This window comes from Apiospora phragmitis, assembly GCF_038363925.1.
Source record: "Apiospora phragmitis strain CBS 135458 chromosome Unknown utg000010l:1.0-9815664.0:1.0-9183399.0, whole genome shotgun sequence".
Classification (NCBI taxonomy): domain Eukaryota; kingdom Fungi; phylum Ascomycota; class Sordariomycetes; order Amphisphaeriales; family Apiosporaceae; genus Apiospora; species Apiospora phragmitis.
In genome coordinates this window covers 7,583,015-7,596,010 of record NW_027117409.1, presented here as the reverse complement: position 1 = coordinate 7,596,010, position 12,996 = coordinate 7,583,015, and the positions used below count along the sequence as shown (strand labels likewise).

General features: G+C 52.6%; 7 protein-coding genes across 7 annotated transcripts; 3 read left to right on the top strand and 4 right to left on the bottom strand.

The window, feature by feature from the left end:
• Window positions 1-68: 68 nt before the first annotated feature.
• PG994_012085 (methyltransferase domain-containing protein) lies at window positions 69-1,132 on the top strand (the record flags this gene model as incomplete). The annotated part of the gene is made up of 4 exons (XM_066863494.1): window positions 69-422; window positions 484-494; window positions 560-645; window positions 714-1,132. The coding sequence occupies 4 exons, from the start codon at window positions 69-71 to the stop codon at window positions 1,130-1,132; spliced, it is 870 nt and encodes a 289-aa protein (XP_066712604.1).
• A 100-nt stretch (window positions 1,133-1,232) lies between these two features.
• Window positions 1,233-1,695, bottom strand: PG994_012084 (uncharacterized protein; the record flags this gene model as incomplete). The annotated part of the gene is made up of 3 exons (XM_066863493.1): window positions 1,233-1,326; window positions 1,387-1,516; window positions 1,584-1,695. The coding sequence occupies 3 exons, from the start codon at window positions 1,693-1,695 to the stop codon at window positions 1,233-1,235; spliced, it is 336 nt and encodes a 111-aa protein (XP_066712603.1).
• Window positions 1,696-2,272: 577 nt separating this feature from the next.
• On the top strand, window positions 2,273-3,732 carry PG994_012083 (uncharacterized protein; the record flags this gene model as incomplete). Its single annotated transcript, XM_066863492.1, has 2 exons — window positions 2,273-3,515; window positions 3,659-3,732. 2 exons carry the CDS (start codon window positions 2,273-2,275, stop codon window positions 3,730-3,732), a joined length of 1,317 nt encoding a protein of 438 aa, XP_066712602.1.
• Window positions 3,733-4,059: 327 nt separating this feature from the next.
• Window positions 4,060-5,001, bottom strand: PG994_012082 (pre-rrna-processing pno1; the record flags this gene model as incomplete). The annotated part of the gene is made up of 3 exons (XM_066863491.1): window positions 4,060-4,289; window positions 4,398-4,695; window positions 4,756-5,001. The coding sequence occupies 3 exons, from the start codon at window positions 4,999-5,001 to the stop codon at window positions 4,060-4,062; spliced, it is 774 nt and encodes a 257-aa protein (XP_066712601.1).
• A 694-nt stretch (window positions 5,002-5,695) lies between these two features.
• PG994_012081 (uncharacterized protein) lies at window positions 5,696-8,008 on the top strand (the record flags this gene model as incomplete). The annotated part of the gene is made up of 4 exons (XM_066863490.1): window positions 5,696-5,897; window positions 5,999-6,529; window positions 6,578-7,076; window positions 7,315-8,008. 4 exons carry the CDS (start codon window positions 5,696-5,698, stop codon window positions 8,006-8,008), a joined length of 1,926 nt encoding a protein of 641 aa, XP_066712600.1.
• A 685-nt stretch (window positions 8,009-8,693) lies between these two features.
• On the bottom strand, window positions 8,694-9,014 carry PG994_012080 (uncharacterized protein; the record flags this gene model as incomplete). The annotated part of the gene is made up of 1 exon (XM_066863489.1): window positions 8,694-9,014. The coding sequence occupies one exon, from the start codon at window positions 9,012-9,014 to the stop codon at window positions 8,694-8,696; it is 321 nt and encodes a 106-aa protein (XP_066712599.1).
• Window positions 9,015-10,712: 1,698 nt separating this feature from the next.
• PG994_012079 (uncharacterized protein) lies at window positions 10,713-12,535 on the bottom strand (the record flags this gene model as incomplete). Its single annotated transcript, XM_066863488.1, has 8 exons — window positions 10,713-10,909; window positions 10,990-11,080; window positions 11,266-11,639; window positions 11,741-11,797; window positions 11,892-11,899; window positions 11,965-12,005; window positions 12,165-12,324; window positions 12,402-12,535. 8 exons carry the CDS (start codon window positions 12,533-12,535, stop codon window positions 10,713-10,715), a joined length of 1,062 nt encoding a protein of 353 aa, XP_066712598.1.
• Window positions 12,536-12,996: the final 461 nt, after the last annotated feature.

The following is a 12,996-nucleotide window of genomic DNA, read 5'->3' as shown; positions in this document are numbered from 1 at the left end:
GATCATTGCCATTCGAGCCCCTCATACTACCGATACGGCAACCAGACTGTGTTCCAGTTTGCAGAACCATGGCATCTCACACCACTTTGCCGTCTGCGGCGGCCGAGGGTTTCAAGGATGCTGCATCTTACGATGCTCATCGCCCATCCTACCCCCCAGAGGCCGTAGAGTCCTTCTTGGAGGCTTTGAAGATCGCAGGCCACCCGGACATGAACATAGTCGAAGTCGCATCTGGCACAGGCAAATTCACCGAGCTTCTAACTGGGCGGCCGGAGCGCTTTCTCATCAAAGCAATCGAGCCGCATGAGGGGATGAGGGGAAGGCTTGCGGAGAAGGACCTCCCAGCTGTCGAGGTAGTCGATGGTACCGCCGATAAGATGCCTGTGAGCAACGATTGGGGCGATGCTTGCATTGCCGCTCAGGTAAGTCGCTATGCTACACGAGATGCTTGCCTTATTTACTGACCAACCCACGCCGATACAGGCATTTCATTGGTAAGTTGATGTTGCATAGCTTGATATGAGTAGTACCCGCGGTATATGCTTACTTGTATCAACAGGTTCGCAACACCAGAGTCATTACAAGAGATTCACAGAGTGCTAAGACCCGGCGCTGTGCTCGGGATGATCTGGAATATCGAGGATTGTGAGTCACTTTGGGCCCCCAATATATAACGGGCTCACGTTTCTAATACGAAACGAAACCATGTCTAGACAATGCACCACGCGATTGGGAATCAAGTACGAAGTGGGAGCAGAAGCTGAACGATCTGATATGGTCTCTGGACGATGGCCTACCCAGATTCAGGCACCAGAAATGGAAAGATGTCTTCCAGCAACAACTGCCCGGGAATCCGTTGCAAGCACTGGCAGACACCCTGACTAATCAGTTACCCCGATTCTCCCTCCCAATTGGCGAGAAGACTTCGAAGTGGACCGTGTGGCTCACGGAAGATGCGCTATGGTCCCGTTTAAGTACCCTGAGCCAGATAGCAGTCCTGAAGGGCGAGGAGAAGGAGGCCGCAGTGAAGGTCTTCAAGGAAGCGATGCAGAGCGACGATGTAGAGCGGAACGGTAGTGGTGAGATCGCACTTCATGGCGTGACGTACTTCGCGTGGACAGACAGGATATAGAAAGGCCAAAGTCCCGGTTATCTCAACTGTTCATAGATATCCGTAGTAACGTCGCTGAACCACCCATAACATAAAACTCGTGGGTAGCATGCTCCCTATATCATTGCTGCTGCTCAGCCAGCTGACATATGCACGCCTTCATCTTCGCCAGACTCGAGAGAATAGTGAGCAGTGTGCCAGGCAGGTTGCTTAGTCTGCCGAAATGTACATGACTATTTTCCCATTAGCTTTGACAACGCGAAATCCATACGAACCGATTAGAGATCTCACCGTTGTTTCCTCGTACAAACGCATCGCCATAGCTCCTTCGCTTCACACCGTTGACGTATTCCTCTGTCTTTTCCAGAGCAATGTTCATATAGCCATCGACAGATTGCAGCTCGCCTGTGGGTGAAAATGTGTCAGTCCGGAAGCTTGGCCTCATGTGGTGTGATTTGAGGACTTCACCAACCCTTGTAAACCACGCCCGAGTTCAGCTTGACCGTTACTGAGTTTCCGATAATTTCGGACAGGAATCCAGAAGGATCCTTTCCTTCGCTCTGAGAGATGGCACCGTTCTCCATGATGTGTGGAATATGGCTTCTGGTGAGAAGATGGTGAGCAGTAGTAGTTAGTTGGTAGGACTGGGTAAGGTTTCGTTTCCACACCTGAATTGAGGCTGGCTGCTACCCTCGTAGCTTTCTGGCGCTTGCTTTCGATGCCCCACGTTCAGCACTTAAACTGCAAATACGTTGGATGGATGTACCTGTCTCGCGCTCGTCAAGCCACACTTCCGCCCAGGTACAAGCGACACTCAAGCATTGTACTTGGCATTTGATTGAGGGGTTCAATTGATTTTCTATTCGTGATATCCCTCCCAGGTATTCGAGGATATAGCCTCATCAGATGCTGCACTGTACGCGCATTCAGGCTGCTTCCTGCTCTGTCGACAACACAAAAACAGACGCGCCATCGGGTGTGCCTTTTCTGGCTCATTCATTGTCCGAGTGATTTGGATTCTCGTTCTTTGCAACTCGCGACACATCTTCTTGCATCGCAATTTCTTTGCGATTACATACCTAACATATTCGCCATCCCGCTTCTAAGTACCTACCTACATACTTACTTACCCAGCAATCTCATCCACACCTACTTCTCACTATGCCTGCATCCGACGCGCCGCCTGCCGCGCCGCGAGAAAGGAAATTACCTTTCAAACGCACTGTCAAACGCAAGTCCATCGGGACCCCGACCCCTACCAACAATTCCAAATCAGAGCCGGATAGCATCGAGCTCTTCCGGCGCTCCGCTCTCTTTGATAAATTCCAACAGCAGGAATCAGCGACAAAGGCGCAGCGTCGCAAAGCAAAGAATGTCGACGAAGACGCTGGGGCTGACTCGGAAATCCAAGCACAGCTCTTGAGGGACTCCCGTAGTGCTTCTGGGAAGGCGCGCATCGACTCGGTAGATCGCGACCTGAAGCGCCAATGTATCTCCTTAAGCGATGACGAGGACGAACCCGGCAGTCGTATTTCGACTCAAAGATCTCTACGGAAGTCCTCCAATGCGTCACTGGACAGATCGCCGTCCAAGTTTCGCGAAGCGACACGAAAAGCGACATCTGCCACGCCTACAAGAGCCCGTCCAAAGCAATCGTCAAGGATACGCGCAGATGTGATCGCACTCGATAGCAGCGACGATGAAGACTACAAGCCACCACAGAGTAGGGGTAAGGCTAAAGAGACGACTTACACCACCAGGGTCGCGGACGAGGCATCTGTAGCTCAGCCGATATCGCCGCACCCCGAGAATTCTGATACGGACTCGGACTCTATGGAGCCTGATGGTACCCAGGATGACCAGGTGGCAGCCAAGTTCATAGAAGAAGTTCGCGAGCGAATGCGTCAAGAACGTCTTGCGAGAGAGACCAAGTCGGCGACAACGGAAACGCCAACTCCGATGGAAGTTGTCGAGTTATTTATCACATCTCATCTTGAGGGTACCTCGAATATGAGAGCGAAAGTCCACCTCTTACAACAGCTAGGCATGGTCAAGAAGTCTTGGGTGGGATACAACCAGAAAAAAAACATGCCGGTACCTGAATCCGAGCTGAACGATATGTTCTTCACCTGGAGGGGTAACAAGGTCTATGATTTCACTACCCTCGCCAGCCTGGATATCAAGCGAAATAGCGATGGTCAATTATACTCAAGCCGAGAAACCAAAAGGGACGGTTTCGACGGCTGGGATAAAGTCCACATTGAGGCCTGGACTTCTGAACTATTTGACGACTATCAGCGAGAAAAGGACCGGGAGCGGATGCGACAGCTCGGTGAACTTCCCGACGAGGAAAATGGAACCGGATCCAACACCAGAACCAGCAGCGAAGGTGCCTTCGATCAAGGTGATCCTGAAATCCAAAGACAGCGGCACACAAAAGCTTACCGTCCCCATGAACGTTGGGGTCGCGACGCTCAGCGAGGCATTTCGCAAAGTGAAAGCGATACCTGCCGAGAAAGGAGATCGTGCTTCTCTTCGACGGCGAAGCCTTGGACGAAGAGTCCACGATTGATGAGGCGGATATCGAGGATATGGATAGCATCGAGGTGCATATCAAGTGAAGGCTTAATGCTCTTGCAAGTTTGATGGACGCAGGAATTGTTAGGCAACAGTCAGTCGCACAGGCTTGGAGGACAAAATGTGCGAATTTGTACGGAAAGCGGTTGCATTCAGCTTATGTCGATGATACCCCCTTTAATTGCACGAAAGTCCAAATATCGATCATGAGATGGTCTGCGTTCCTTTCTATGGAAACACATCCCCTCCGACGCCAGTACCCCTAAAACGCCTGGTCATGATTATAACCGCCCTATGCTTGAAGGTTGCCAGAGTTGTTCTCGTTTTCGTCGTCGCGTTTCCCGTGCCAGAAAATGAGCCCATGCACGCATCTAAAATCTCTCCTTCATCCTCGACGCAACAGTACGCAGACCGTTGTACACCTTACCGGGCTGCTTACCGAGGATCAGACTGACGATGGCCTCCCTCGCGATGTGGATATTCTTGAATCCACCCAAGATGTGCACTTTTGCGTCGGCGAGCACGATTCTCGTTTTCGAGGCATTCTCGATCGCATATTTTGTCTTGCCATCTTTACCCGCAATTCGTCCAATGGCTCGGGCTAAATAGAACGACATTAGTGAATTGAACTTTTCAATAATAGACATAGTTTGCGCAAGCAAGATGACCCCTTTCGTGGGTCCGCTCGAGGAGCATTTTCCCTTCTTACCTTTGTGGTCACCCTCGAGGGTCTTGACATCCTTGATTTCGAACGTCTCGATGTACAGATCGTCCAGGCGCAGGAGAGCGATGGCGTCGTCAACGTCGAAGCCCAGGGCGAAGGCCGTGATGAAGTCGGCGCCCTTCTGGAGCGCGCCCGTGTCGGTGGTCTTGCGCGTCGTCCGCAGCTCGACGGCCTTGGACTTGACGTTCATGCGCACGGCGAGGTTGAGGTGCTCGACGAGGACGGGGTAGATCTTGGGCCAGGTCGCCTTGAGCGGCGACATCCTATGAGGCGGAATTGGGGTCTAAATGACTTAATAAATAAACAAAATAATATACTTGTTAATATACACATTAACACTCACCTTGCGCGTCTCGATACGAGCAACGGTGCCGATCTCCCTGGCCGGCGCGAAGCGCGGCTTCCCCTCCTCGTCGACGTCCATCTGTGCCTCGTTGTGGTCTACGGGGACGAGCTGGATGGTGCTCGTGTCCAGGGTGTTCATTTCGGCGGCGTCTGGCAGGACCTCGTCATCTTGATCTGGTTGCGGGAGGGGCGCCTCGGCGGTGGCCTCAACCGGCTTCTGGAGAAGCGCTGTGGGGGCCGGCATAGTTGCTATGTGGCACGAACCGACAGTCGAATTGTCTTTACGAAGAGAATGTTTTCGGAATGAATGGAGTCAAGTGTATCAACTTCGGGTTGGCGGAAGAAGTGTCACGGTTGTCTTGTGACCTCAAGCTGCTGTGCTGGCTGTATATAGGACGTAAATGTAGTAATGCCACTGGTATCCATTGCGGGCCCTTTTTCGCTCTGGAAATTTTTGGGCAAAAAAAAGCACGGCAGGTGGGGGATTGCAGAGCAAACATATTTTATCGATAAAGGGATCCCGCTTCTAGTGGCGCTCGTCTTCAGTGGAGCTTCGGAGCTTGGATGATAATTGATCTCCAATCTAGCAGGGGTTCGGTTTGGCTTTGATTGGCCCTCGAAGGCTCCAAGCCCACTGGAGAAAGAGCGAGCGAGCATTAAGCTGGGGAGAGCATGCAATTTCTCCCAATCCAGGTAGTGCATCATCAAGGCCAATGACGAGATTTTGCTACTCTTGCTTGCTTTGCACATGTTCATGCTTCGCCCATGTTTCAACATGCCCTCGACGCTAGTTGTCTGATATCAACATCAACAATAACGTGACTCTCAAGTTAAGGGGTCTTTTCCTCCCATACGTCTTGGTCGCCGGCTGAAGGCTTGTCTATTTCACTTGGTTGTGTCTTGTCAGTCTGTGACGACACCCACCATGATCGCCAGCAATGTCATCCACAGCTAGGACATCGCTCTTTGGGCGCCAAGCCTGCGATCGCTCTACGAGTCGCTGGACTTCTTCACTTCCAAAGTATCCCCCAGGCAGTTTCCAGCAAGTAGAGCACGTTTTGGCCAGTCCAACTCCTCCTTCGCAACAACGGTGGCCCACACCCAACCGTGCCACCGGAGCCCTTGGGACTTTGCTTCCCGGTTCTCGAAAACATACAGCTACAATGCGCGCTGCAATTTTACCTCGAGCGGTCTCTTGCTCGTTGGATGCAGCCCGACCTCCTCTACGGGCAATGCCGTAGCATCTTGCACAGCAGCGGCCGAGACAGCTATGATCGGTGGCATTGGCCATAATGCACACATTGCGAGGCTCGCTCGCACGACGTTCTCGAGGGGAGTGCATAATGCCCGAGGAAAGCCTCTTCCGTATCGCCGCAAATCAACAAAGTCGAGTGCAGATTCGAGTAGATCCGCAACACCACAGAAGAAAGCCGGAGCTCCCGAGCCTGTCGCAACACCAAAACCTGACACGAAAATCAACCAGACTGCTCCCGCAAATCACAGCTATTCAGGCTACTTCCATCTCCCTCACCTGCCACATCTCCCACATCGACCGACGCGGGAAGAGCTCCTGACGGCCGCAAATGGCTTCTGGCAGAGGATGAAGGTTCGCCTCAAGTGGGCCTCTATTAGGAGCATGAGACCGTGGAATACAGATGAGTGGGGGGCATTCCTGTCTTTCTTCCTCTTTGGGCACCTCGTATGGATTCTACTTGGGACGACAACCTTCGTCTCGCTCATCATATTCTCTATCAATACTGTCTTTGCGCAAGGTAAGCTTTTCTCCCCCAGCGAAGTCGGATAGCGCTGATACCTAGCAGAAACTCTTGCAAAGAAGATCGGCGACTACCTCACCCAGTCCGCCGGGGTAAACGTCGTCTTCGAAAACGCCATCGTCCCCAGGTGGAAGGATGGCGTTATCTCATTCAGGAATGTTTTTGTCTCGCGCCGACCTGGCCAGATCAAATCCACGGTCAGCAAAGGGTCCTCGGCAAGCGCTGCCGCAGTCGCTGCCGAGCGCGGCAAAGTCGTTCTCGAGGAAGATGACGGCAATTATACCCAGTTTGACATCACTATAAACACTGTCAACGTCACCCTGTCTTTCGTCAAATGGTGGAACGGGAAAGGCCTATTGAAAGATGTCGAAGTCAAAGGGGTTCGTGGCGTTGTCGATAGAACGCACGTACACTGGTCTTCGGCGAATATTGACCCCTATCATACAGGCATGAACATCAGCCTGGTGACTTTGAGATCGACTTTTTCAGATTGGAGGATCTGCTTGTTACCGTCCACCAGCCAGGCGGGTTTCGACCTTATTCGGTGAGCATCTACTCTGGTGAGCTCCCCAATTGAGGAAACGGTATCTGTTCTACGACTTGCTATCGGCAACCCACATGTCTGGCTCTTACGATGGGTCGCTCTTCACGATCCACCCGCGCCAAGTACACGGAGTTGCCGCTGGCCAAGAAACGATCGCATCCGACTTGGGTGAACCAGAGGCATGGAAGAAATACAGTCGCCTCCGGATCGACGGGCTGAAGATTGATCATTTAAACAGAGGGGATGAAGGTCCATTTGGCTGGATCTATGAAGGCAACGTGGACATAGTTGCCGACGTGATGTTCCCTGCAGACGATGACGAAAGCCTTACCAAAGTGGTGACCGAGTTCTACGACCGCCTCGAAGAAGCTGTCACGTCGAACCGCTACCTGCATCTTCTCGATAGCAATACGCGCCGTAACAAGGAAGATGAGATCATCCAGGATCCTTCGGTGTCAGAAGCGTCTAATGTTCCGGATGAGGCTAACCCGGAAGCCATACCGTCAATCCCAGCATCCGAAGAACCTTCAGCAATGTCCATCTTGACTCCTGCGAGCGGACCACCCCGGTATCTGGTGATGGACCTCCGTATCCATCTTAACGACGTCAAAGCAACTGTGCCGGTATTCACCTCGCACTTGTCATATGTCAACCAAGCGCTCGTCCGACCAATTGTCGCATACATCAATGCCAAGAGAGCCTACATCCCCATCGGATGCCGCATTGTCAAACGGTCCACCGACTTCGACGGATCATGGACAGTGTTCGACTGCGGCCTGATGAACGATGTATCAGCAGAGGTGTATTCAGCTTTCGCGCACGACGTGGAAGATCAGCAGAGCCGCGTGAGGCGGCTGAAAAAGGTTGGGTTCTGGACCCTGAGTCTCGCTGTGCATGCCCTCTTCATGGGCATGGCAGGAAATGTAATTTGATGTACTATGAGTTTGGTGGCTGGTCCCCTCTCTTCCACCGGCCATACACCAAATCAAGACCATGTTTGTGTAGGTAGATGTATAGACAACGGTGGAGGTTGTATACGTGGTCTAGATGGTACAGCAAAGAGCTCGAACTACTCAGCTTTTCGGGCACGGAGTTAATTGGCGTTGGGACTTGTTTGGGATAGCATAGGTTACAATACCCCTCCACACGACATGCAGGACGTAAGGGACGAAGGCATACGAAGCAGAATAGCAGATAGACGTTTATGATTACAAGCAACGATAGAAGCACGTTTGTTCAAGTTATTCTATATGAAGCCTCCTGCTTACCGATGACTGGCTGTTGACTGGCTGTTGACTGGCTGTTGAATATGAAACAAGGTATGGGCAACATCGATATTAGGTGGGTATTTTATTATATTGGACGATATGTCGACTTGAACGAGTTATGTGTTATTGTATACAAAGCCCTACTGTGACAAACTCACCAAGACGAAACACTTTGCATCCTCTAGGCCCATCCGCCCCCAAATTGTGCGATGACATCAGTGACCGACGACCTTATCTATACACATATATACACACTCACGCGACTCAAAACGGCCAGCATCATGTCTCTGGTACTGGGCGACGGATGAGTGTTAGTACTCGTATCGGGCAACATCAAAAATCAACCGCTTCATCGCCAAGTCGAAGTCTCGTTCCGCCTGGTCGCGGACCGACTGCCGCCGCTGCTCCAGCTGCCGCCGCTGCCGGAACCAGGCGCGGTACTCGGCGCCGGTGGCGCCGTCGGCGCTCTGGGCGGCACGATCTCGCCCGTCTGCAGGTCCCGGGCCAGGTCGGGCCGGAAGGAGGCGCTCTTCTTGTTGGCGGCGGCCGAGGATGAGGAGATGCTGTCGCCACTACCGCTGCCGGGGCGTCTCAGGGCGCCCCGCGGCGGCGGCGAGGGGATCGCCGTAGAGGAGGTTATGGTGAGGGTGGTGGTCTTGGTGGTGGCCATGGCGGTGGTGGCGGGTTGCAGCAGGAAGGAGGGGAGGAGCGGGGAGGAAGAGGAGCCGGCCTGGGCTCTCCTTCTTTTCCTGGGGGATGCAGCTTGTAGGCTTGTTTGTTTGTTCGTATTTGGCGCTGGGTTGATGATGGTGATATGTGTATGTGCTTGTGTAGCAGAGGGAGTAATAGGGCAGTTGTGGTTTGCCAGTATCATTTCTCGTAGTTCTTGTTGTGTGCCCTTATAGCTTCTTCACTTGGAAGCCGGCGAGACATCGCATTGGTTTTTCCCCGTGCTAAAGTCTCGTCTTCTTTGATGGTTGGGCTTTGTGTGTGCCCCAGAGAAGACAAGAAGACAAGTCTGAATTGTTCTCTGTCTTTGCCTGCTTTCCTTTCAGGACTTTTATATTATTCTTGTGATTGATAGATAGAGAGGTGACTTTCAGCAACCGCCCATTGGGTACGACGTGGTTGGTGGTCTGGAACAGCCTGAATTACTGTCTTGTCTTGTTGTCAAGACGCAGGTGGTGGAAGATAACGGACGGAGTACCTATGAGAGCAAAGCCGACAATGGAGCGTCACACCAGTATCTTCATTATTATTATTATAATGGGCAATAATGAAATAGAAGAAATAATCCAAAGAAACGAGCGACCCCGTAAAGTATTTGGTCGGTGATTTGTTTTGATTGCTTGGATGTAGCGAGGTCTCCCATAGGACCAGCACCGGCACCAGCACCAGAAACGTGGTGCGAGTCGTGACTAGGCGATCCTGCCAGGACTTCCCCGGACGAGCGATTCTTCCACCAACAACACCCATGACCCATTATGGTCACTGTTCCTGGAGGACGGACCAAGATCCCGGAATTGAAGCATAAGACTCACTCTTCCAACTTGTTTCAATCACGAGAGCGCGGCCTAGCCGTTCTGTAGAACACAGCAACCAATCCCGCGGCGTTCTAGAACGTAATGGTTTCTGGGGTTCCTGAGGCTGGTATCCGAGGATAAACGAAACCAACGTCATGCGCAAGGGGCCGAGTGACCGACGCCTACCATCGGGTCGGGAGCCGGTATAAGCAGGTACCTACCTACCTAAGTATATTTGCCTAATGTAGGTACCAAGCCTCTTGGAACGTGATAGGTGATTGGCCAAGCTTGGCGGGGGAATGAGTATTTCAGTGGGGCGGAAAAGTTTTGCATAGTGTTATTGTTTAATAAGTCGTCTTATTAATATCGGTCCGTTGGCCCAATGGTAAGGCGTCTGACTACGATTAATAGTGATCAGGAGATTCTGGGTTCGAGCCCCAGGCGGACCTTGACAATGTTCTTTTGCTGCCTCTACCTATTTCCTTTTATAGTAGCGGGTGTGGGAGTTTTCTTTTTACCCGTAATGTCTGTCAAGTCTTCTACTACACTCAATGTTGATGATTTCAGTGCGACCGGCATCGTTTCATTTGTTTTAATATAGAAAAAGTTGGCTAAGATGTGTTCGTCCAATAAGGCCTACCAAACCTTGACCTTGCCAGTCACCGCCGGAACAATGTCAAACTTCATGCATGGCAACGAACAAACAGTCAGGGATGAGCGAACGCGGATTTATGCCCAGAAGAGAGTGAACATAATCAGTTATAGCGTTTTGGTCGGACTACTTTTGAGTCTCCCACAGGTTCTAGAACCGGGCCTCGGGCCTCTGATTCTCATCATCAGGTCACTTACTCATACGTGTAACAGAACTCCCCACCCACGGTATCCATAGCCTGATTGATCTTCTTCATGCCACCAATCTCGCCCAGATTCATCTCGAAGTCCAGCGTGACGTTCTTGTACGCAGGACTGGCGCCGAAGTAGTTGTACGGGTACGCGAACTGCGTGTCCGGACCTCCGATGTCCGCCTTCCTGGCGTGCCAGTCTTGGTTTCGCCAGCAATGCATTAGCCACGGTTATTACTTGTCGGGAAGAGAGATAAGGGCAAGTTCCTAGCCTACTCACCTTTACGTTGCCATTCATTCCAGAGCTTATCAAGGACCCCGTGGTGTAGATAGAAGATCGGTTCCCCGGGGCTGGAATAGGGGTTCGACATCTGTATTCCGCAAGGATGAACACTAGATTAGCCCAGTAATATATGCCTTATGAGTTTGTTGTTGTGTAGCTGCTTGGTTCGGAGCCCGGGGAGGGGGGGGGCTCCGAATAGCGCTGCAGTTCTTTGGGATAAAGGGAGGAGAAGCGAGCAAGAAAAATCGCCAGGAGATAGATAGTAAGACTCACCTCCCCAGCCCGTCCCCCGACGCCGCCGTGCCCTGCCGAGTGGCAGCTGTTGCCCAGCGTCGCGCCCTCGATGCGGCGCGTAAAGTGCCAGAAGTCGGGCTGGGCCAGCACCTGCGCGCTCTCGGCCCGGCCGAGCATCTGGCGCACGAAGGACGGGTTGATGTCCCGCGCGAGGCAGTGCGGGCTGTAGGCCGTGCTGTTGCCGGGGCCCATGCTGACCTGGTAGTCGGCGAAGGGCCCGTCGGTGACGCAGCCGCCGCCCGTGGCGCTGGGGTCGTCGCTGGCCATGGCGATGTGCGACAACTTGGAGGCGGCGGAGGACGAGGACGAGGCTAGGCGGTCGGGGCCGGTGTCTCGGACGTATCCGCCGTTTCCTGTGTATAGGCGTGGATTTGTCAGTTTGTTCGACTACTTGCTCTATGTTGAATTGGCGGTAATGCTGAGTGTCAGGTCGACGACAGTGAAAAACCCCTACCTCCGAAGCCGTGGGTTGCATCAAATATAGGAGAACCGATGAATGCCGCATTGGTGTCTGCGTCCAGGGTCCAGTCTGTGTAGAATGGGTTCGTTAGATGACCGAGGAATCTCTCCTATCCAGTCCAACTGCGGGACCCAGGGAAGCTTACTCCAATACCTGAGTGAAATGTCTTAGCATGCCTTCAATCATCGTGGTATCCTTTTGTTTCATGGTGTACTCACGGTATGCCACCTGCATACTTGCAGGCGGTCTTCAGCTCTCGCTCGTACAACCAGAGGAAATAGCGGTGCCATGGCAAGAAGAACCCCTGGATTTGACCCCCTCCCAGGTCAGGTCAGAGTCGCGTCATCAAAACGCTCGCAGGTCAACAACGGGCAACAGAGCGCACGCTGGTTAAAAAGAGCGGGGTAAAATAACTTACAACCCAATGTATGTTGTCGGTTTGCGAGATATGCAAGGCCTGGAAGTCATCATAGAGCGACCTGACGCCTGCGTAGAGTTCAGCCGTCTTGCCAGACGTGGACTGCATGCACTTGACGGCATCGATGTAGGATTGCTGCTGCTCTGGTGCCATAGCCCTCCTGGATAAGTGTAAGCACATGTCAGTCAACTGGGCAAAGTTGCTCAAACCAAAGGGTTAAGTAACCCAGGTACTCACCATTCCTTTCTCACCACCGGTTCTGTACATGGACTGTCTGCCTTATATTCGGCGCTGCCAGTTGGGATGGCGAAAGTACCTGTGGCACTCCCGAACACCACGAGTGCTGAAAGTAGCAGAGAATTCCCAAACATGACTACGGCTGTCTGTAAGTAGAGGCAGAAGGGATCGGGAGGAGATGGGCTTGCCTTCTAAGGCTTGTAGACGAACCTGGCCGCAACGATATAGTATTATATAAGAAACTCCAGGAAGAGACGCCGGTCCCCGGATTCTATGCTACGTCGCATCGTCTGCTGCAATGGACGCCTCCGCATTCTTTCATGCATGCATGCAAGCCGCCTTCACTACCCGGATCCGTTACCCACGAGCGGGAGGGAAGCACTCCAGGGGACTGGCTGGAGGAATGGATTGCTTCCCCGGATTTCGTAACCCCCTAGCAGTGAAGCACCCGAGAGACGCCACCCCACCATCATCTTACCCAATGTGTGAAGGGGCAGGCGCCTGCAGACGCTCCGGTGTCCCAATATCGTCAATAGGCCACTGCAGTACCGAGGGACAGTCTTTATATCCCCCAAGGCCCGCTGCTTATACGAGC